Source organism: Cotesia glomerata, linkage group LG10 (genome assembly GCF_020080835.1).
Source record: "Cotesia glomerata isolate CgM1 linkage group LG10, MPM_Cglom_v2.3, whole genome shotgun sequence".
Classification (NCBI taxonomy): domain Eukaryota; kingdom Metazoa; phylum Arthropoda; class Insecta; order Hymenoptera; family Braconidae; genus Cotesia; species Cotesia glomerata.
Window position 1 is genome coordinate 1742408 of NC_058167.1, and position 7516 is coordinate 1749923.

At 31.2% G+C, this 7516-nt stretch overlaps 1 protein-coding gene across 1 annotated transcript in view; it reads left to right on the forward strand.

Annotated features, from left to right (window-relative positions):
- The window catches only part of LOC123273043 (cap-specific mRNA (nucleoside-2'-O-)-methyltransferase 2), a 30848-nt gene extending 25973 nt beyond the window's left edge, over positions 1-4875 (forward strand). Inside the window, exons 4-5 of the mRNA XM_044740202.1 lie at positions 3693-4227; positions 4763-4875. Of these exons, the coding sequence (XP_044596137.1) occupies positions 3693-4227; positions 4763-4851 (624 nt within the window). The 3' untranslated portion in view covers positions 4852-4875. The remainder of the gene's footprint in view (positions 1-3692; positions 4228-4762) is intronic.
- The last annotated feature ends 2641 nt before the right edge of the window (positions 4876-7516 follow it).

A 7516-nucleotide genomic window follows, 5' to 3' on the forward strand; every position in this document is an offset into this window, starting at 1 on the left:
TTTCTCATATATTTAATACTCGCTAACAATCGGTTACTTCCCCGCTAAACAATCACTTTTCTCTCTAATTCAAAAATTCTTATATTAATTATCTTTTGAAATTAATCATTTTGTTTATATTTTTCATCTAGGTTACAACATAAAATTTTATTGTATGCCCAGCGAAGCGGTAGGTATCAGCTAGTTTATATATAATAATGGTATCTATATGTAGATTTATAAAATTATTCAGGTATACATGAAATCGCAAAAATGATCTCTACGATATATAGTTCAGGGGTACTTCAAGTTGTTTCTAAAATTTATAATTTCTTTGAAATTAAAAATATAATTCGAGGATAAAATGAGAATTTGAAAGCTTAAATTTTAATTTGGAATTATTTGTTTAGTATATGGAACTATATATTGCTGGAGGGCTTGGCTAACAATTCTTGAACTTGACAAAACTAATAATTTTTGTGAAATTAAATTTTTTTTAATTCCTATTATTTCATCCGAAAAATACTATATATTAAAAGATTGTGAATCATTGGAGTAACAGACTCTTAGATAGAAAAAGAGAATGTTTTATGGTAATCACAAAATACTCACTGGAGTAAAAAAAATTATATAGAATTCTATATGATTCATATATAATTTTATATGAATTATATATACATCTATATAATCATAAATGAATTACATATGCTTCTATATAATTAGATATGAATCATATATAATGATAAATAGTTTTTTTTATTCGGGTATGCCTTTATATGAGTACATAAGACTACTTATGTGCTGATAAGGGTATGAGTATATCAGACCATATGAATCCATATCAAGTTATATCAACCCTGATAAGGGATTTTTTTTTCAAGTTTATCAAAGTATATATAACTTTATAAGGTTATATCAGAGCATATCAGGACCTATTAAAAAATAATGTAAAATTAGATATGAGCATATCAAGCTATATCAAGTCTGATATAGACATATCAAATTGATAAGGCTTGATCAGGCCTGATATGGCCAATTTTCATATCAGGCCAGATATGAACATATCAAAAATTTTTATATGGCCTTATCAGCTCATATCAAGCCTGATCAGAATATTTTTTCACGGGCTGCTGAGGCCAAATCGATCAGTGATGTTAACTGCTCTTCATCATCAATGAGCATCCGGTTGGTTCGATTCGGGAAGAAGATTGAAAACTCGTTTTCCACAATTCCCAAAATTTTTGGTCCATATTTTGTGTTGACTTTCTTAATTTCCGTGATTTGATAAATCTTGTTCAGTTGCAGTTCTTCAAACTTTTTAGTTGGTAAAAAGTTCGGTAAGTTGTTGATTTTATTGATAGCACTCAAATCCATTTTTGAATTATTTAACTAAGAAATAGATAGAAAATAGTTAATAATAATAGTAGAAATTAGTTATAAAATAGAATAATGAAATAAATGACTTACTTGATTTTCTGTAGAGTACACAATTTTAAATATTTTTAACAAAAGACACAAATTTTTTTTAAACTGAACGACTGATTGAAGTAACTGCAGGCAGAGGACTGAAATTTGGAGGCAAGTAAGTATAACTCCCCACCAACGATCCCCTCCCAACGACGACGACAACGCCAAAAACAAGTTTAAACTTGTCGGATGACGTAAAAACATGACGTAATCGAGAGAGGTGGGGGTTAAAAACCGTTAAAATTCACGATGACTACGCGAAAAAACAGGTTTAAACTTGTCGGATGACGTAAAAAACATGATGTAATCGAGAGAGTAGGGTCTAAAAAACGTTAAAATTTAAAAACTCCTACCCAATGTCGATAAAACAGAACATCTATTCGATATCAAACTGACTGTCAACAATACCCTACAGTCGATAACATAGATCACTAGTTGACATCAGACTGTCGATAAAACTTACCTCAAATCGATAAACAGACTTCAATACCTACATTTCATTCCACCAGAGCGGCGTTAGTATCGAACTTTCTCGCATATACTTATCCTACAAGTCATTTGAATATATACAAAATTCATCATCACGTCAAATAAGTGCATATCACATCAACACCAAAGCTGATACACGGCAAAGGTATCAACTCTGCTGTTGGGGTGGTAGCATTTTTGACCTCAACGAAATCAATCAACAAATCAATGATAATCCCTCCAACAGTCGGTAAAAAATCAACCAACAAATCGATGATAATCCCCCCAACAATCGGTAAAAAATCGATCAATAAATCGATGATAATCCCCCCAACAGTCGGTAAGTAGAGCACAAAAACCAACCATCGATATCGCAGAAACTCCGCCAACAACCGCCGGTAAGGCAGAAACCCACACTGTCGGTACTGCAGGAATCTGTTTTATCGGGGGGCCAAACCCTCCCTGTTTAGCTACTCTCTTCGAGCTCAAAAATATGATTTTTGTGTCATTTTGAGCTCTTCGAGCTCAAAACTCTACTGGCAGTTTAATAAAACAATTTTTTGAATTTTCAAACGGCAATAACTTTTGAATGAATGAACTGATTTTTACGCGGTTGGCGGCAATCGACGCAGTTTTTGAAGTCCCATGAAGAATTTTCAAGTTTAAATCGATCGAGCCAGGAATTTCGAAGTAATTCCGAAAAAACGCTTTTTTCGGTTTTCTTTCGACAACGATAACTCACGAATGAATCAACCGATTTTGACCGGGCTTGCGGTGATCGACGTGGTTTTTTGATCTTAAGAGCTGATTACATTTTGAAATTGATCGGTAAAGCCATTTAAAAGTAATTCCAAAAGAACCACATTTCAAAAAATTTTTTTTTGTAGTTTTTTTGAGATTTCTCAGAATCTACTGGTTCGAATCGGTCTAAATGGTACTCAAAATCTAAGTTTAGTCAATCTCTTTTGAATGGCGTCAACCGCGATCAAATCGGTCAAGCCGTTCAAAAGTTATAAGAGGGTCACTTACATACATACATACATACATACATACATACATACATACATACATACATACATACACACACATACACACACACACACACACACACACACACACACACACTGACATCATTGCGAAAACATTCAGGGAAGCTTCCTACGGCCTCAAAACGTCAAGATCTGATGAGAACTCGATTTTCGAAAAACGGGGTAAAACCAATAACTTCCCGATTTTTAAAAATTTTCAATTTTCTTAGCGGGAAGTTAAAAATCGGCGAACTATCCCCCAACTTCGCGGTGAAAAGTAATGCATCTAACTTTATAGAAACTATTGTGTCTTATGGACTTTGATTAAGAAAAGGGATTCAAAATGAGTTAAAAAAATTAAAAAGTATTCGATTTGAATACTACACTTTGCATTGAGGCAATATTTCCAAATCTCTTTTTTTAATCAGAGGGTTTTTATTTAAATCGCCATTAGAATTATTACTTAATTATAAGCATTACTTGCCTCTCTGCAAAGCATAATGTAATTGAAAAAAAAAAAGTTACTAACTATCTGTATCTAAAAAGTCGCAATCAATGCTTGTTATATTGATATATGAGTCCCATAAGAAGGATCTTATGTTCATGTGACAGAGAGCTAATACTTGAGTTAAATTCAAGGGATATTTCACGGAAATATAAAGCTGAAAATTCAAAAGTTTTGAAAAGCATATTCTAATAAAAAACTTTCTGTTTTATTTGTAAATTAATTTTCTTACATTATTTTTGCAGTTTACCAATAAATACGTAAAACTTCAACTATCGGTGGGAAGATCATACTTGAAAATTAAAAATTCCAAGTTTTGTGAGTCGAAAATTTTCAACTGTTATGACTCAGCAATTGAAATTGCTAATTCATTGAAACTTGACTGGTTTTATCCTGATAAAAATTCAACAACGATGTTTATAACAAACAATAGAATTCCTAATTATTTACTTTTTCAGTATAACTTGGTTTTTGATAATTATGATACAGTAAAAAAAATCTATGATATGATTGTGAGACTTGAAGATCATCAAACTCTTGTGCTTATAGGATATTCTCTATTAACACAATTTAATGTTGGCATACTTTATTTTCTTAGCCGTACATTTAAAAATGTCACTATGCACGTACTTGATGATTTAGGATGCATCATTACACTTGAAAATTACTGTACACAGAATTCCATAATAAAAAATTTAGAAGATATACTGGAAGCACTAAATATAGCTAAAAATAATGACCAAGATATTATATCTGTGATACCTATAACTACTCTATGCGGTAAGATGAGCTTTATTTATTATAATAATTTTCAAAGTTTAGAGTAAAATAAATTCAAAATATAACGGCATTGAGTTACAGCAGAGAATTTTTCTCCGACTGAATATACTGGCTAAGATACAATTCTTTTAAAATTACTAGAAAATCAATTGTTTTGATTTTAAAGAATTCTATATCTGCTATAGATTTAATCTACTGAGCTGAAATTTTCAGGATCACTTTTTTTTTAAATTTAACTTTCAAAGAAATCGGAATCAAAATTGCAGCCAGCTTTGCACACATTCAACGAAAAGTAATTGATCTGTTCATAGAAAAAAAAAACAACTATTTTTTTTAGCTTTCGATGAAAATATATTAGTTTGTATAAAAAATGTTAATTTTTCTCGTCATTTTATTATTTTTTTCATCAAAAACTATACATATTATTACTTTTCGATGTAGCTATAGAGTAGGGTAAAATTATGAGCCGTGCAATATATGTAGAGTTATAAGCTAAAAAACTAAAGGTTAGATTGATATTAGATTTTTTTTCCAGCTGACGAAATCTACCAAATGGTTATAGATATAAATCATTCAATTATCAAAGACTTTATCATGTATATCGGACGATCAATACTTGAGTGAAATAAATTTCAATTTTTAAACTTATATGTTCATGTATAACTTAATCAACCCAAATTGGTTATTGTAAGCTACCTCATAATAATTTTTGATTATAAAAATAATGTTTAGTTTTATTTTGATTAGCTAAGCATAAAATCTGGTGTGGGATCCGAGCTCAAAGAGTTAGCTGTTCTAAACTTTTGAGCTCTTCGAGCTCAAAAGTCTGATAGAGGTTTAATAAAACACTATTATTTAAATTTTTAAATTGCAATTACTTTTGAATGAATAAACCGATTTTAACCGGTTTAACGGGGATCAGCGTGGTTTTTTGATGTTAAGAGCTGATTAGTTTTTGGAATCAATCTGTAAAACAGTTTAAAAGTTGTTCCAAAAAAAACCACATTTAAAAAAAATTAGGAAAACGGTTGACCCTGAAGCCCACCCCTGCAACTTCCCCCTATAATTTCATACCTAGGCGCTTAAAATTGCACTAATGATGTTTTTGAGCTCTTCAAGCTCAAAAATACAATTTATGTGTTATTTTGAGCACTCCGAGCTCAAAAAGATAGCTTTTCTATACTTTTGAGCTTTTCGAGCTCAAAAGTCTGATAGAAGTTTCATAGCACAGTATTTTTTGAATTTTCAAACCGCAATAACTTTTGAATGAATCAACTGATTTTCACGCGGTTGGCGGCATTCGGCGCAGTTTTTTCAGCCTCGTAAAGAATCTTCAAGTTTGAATTGATAAAACTAGGAAATTCGGAGTAATTCCGAAAAAACACTTTGTTCGGTTTTCTTTCGTTCACGATATCTTTCGAACGAATTGACCGATTTTGCCCGGCTTAGCGGCGATCGACGTAGTTTTTTTATGTTAATAGCTGATTAGTTTTTGAAATTGATCAGTAAAGCCGTTTAAAAGTTATTCCAAAAAATGTCGGAGTTATGTTAAAAAAAACACTTGTTTCCAAATATTTCGTCAACGATATCTCTCAAACGAATCAACCGATTTCGACAAGCTTGGTGGTAATCGACGTGGTTTTTTATGTTGAAAGCTGATTAGTTTTTGGAATTGATCGATAAAGTCGTTTAAAAATTATTCCAAAAAAAACCACATTTGAAAAAATTTTTTTTTGAGGTTTTTTTGAAATTTCTCAAAATCTAGGGGTCCGAATCGGTCCAAATTGTATTCAAAATTTAAGTTTACTCAGTACTAACTAACTTTTACTAACTTTCATAGCAGGAAGTTAAAAAAATCAACTTTTGAAATTAAATAGCTTCGCCTCGGCTAACATTTGCATGTGATCTGAGACATTTCTTACTTTACTGCCCTAGGTGTGTAATATACTTACTATTTGATATCAAATCAAAATACTATTTTTTTAAATATTTTAACAGTGCATTTTGGATATACTCGTGCTCGTGGAGAAACCATGTGTATCAGCCTTCGTCAGTTTAATTTTCAGGCACAGTGGCTCTGACAGTCGTTTGGTGGGGAGTTTTGATTAAGATTAAGAGAGTAGGTGGTGAGCAGGTAATCAATCTTCGAGCGTACAATCAGGTGGGTCTCCAAAGAAGCCAGGGGGCAAATTCCTCACAAAGTGGAGCCAGTTGTATTAGTGAAGACGAGATCGGCTCAGTTAGTTAGCAGTTAGTTCAGTTAGTCAGTCGTCGGTCTGCGAGCAAGCGGAAAACAGCAAAACAGATTTTAAGTCAGCAGTGCATAAGTCTATCGTCAGCGAAAGTCAGTCCAGCATACTTGGGGTTGAGTTTTCCATAGAGACTTTCTATTAGAGAGCCTTCTGAGCGAGAACGACTTCCATTCTTCGTTTGTTGAATTTGTTGGTTTTGATCTTTTTTTGTAAATTCAGCTTATTCAATTTATATCAAATAACTTAAAGTCTGTTAATTGTCGTCGTAGTTTCTAAGGTGGAGTGATCAGAGGGAATCTTTTTCTAGCAAAACACCTTATTTTGACGATTTTTTTTTATTTTTTTCATTTTTCTATAATACCTATAACAATTTTTGTTTTAGAATTATTTTATGAACATTATCTTATTTTATATCATTAAAGGTATCGATAGGAAAAACAAAACGTTGAAATCGATTAATATTTATAACATTTATCCATAAAATATAAGGGTCACTCCATGTCAAATCGACCAATAGTTGGAATCGACCCCTTTCGATTTGGATGAATTTTGGTCAGAAGTTTTCTTTTATCATAAAACGAAGTTCTGCCAAAGGAAAAAAAATAAAAAATTTTTTTTCAAAAGATATGCAAATTCAAAATTTTGCAATTTTTCCAGTTTTTCAATTTTGTTTTTGCAATATCTCGAATGCAATTATAGATACAGGAATGTTCGTTCGTTTGTTTGAAAGGGGACACTTAGGGCTATTGAAAAGAAAATATTTTGGAAAAAAATTCTAAAAAATGCCAAATTTTGAATTTTTGAAAATCGTCAAAAATGAAGAGCTCCATTAAAATTTTGGCTTGATTTTTTTTGTATTATACCTTGTACTGATCTTAAAAGATCCTGAAATTTTTGGAAAGGTGTTTTTTTTTTTTTCGAAAATATAAATTTTTGAATTTCAAAAAGAATTTTTTTTTGTTTTTTGCAACTTCTACATAAGATAAAGTTATGCAGATACATAAAATTGTGATTTTGAGTATTTAAAAATCAAATGC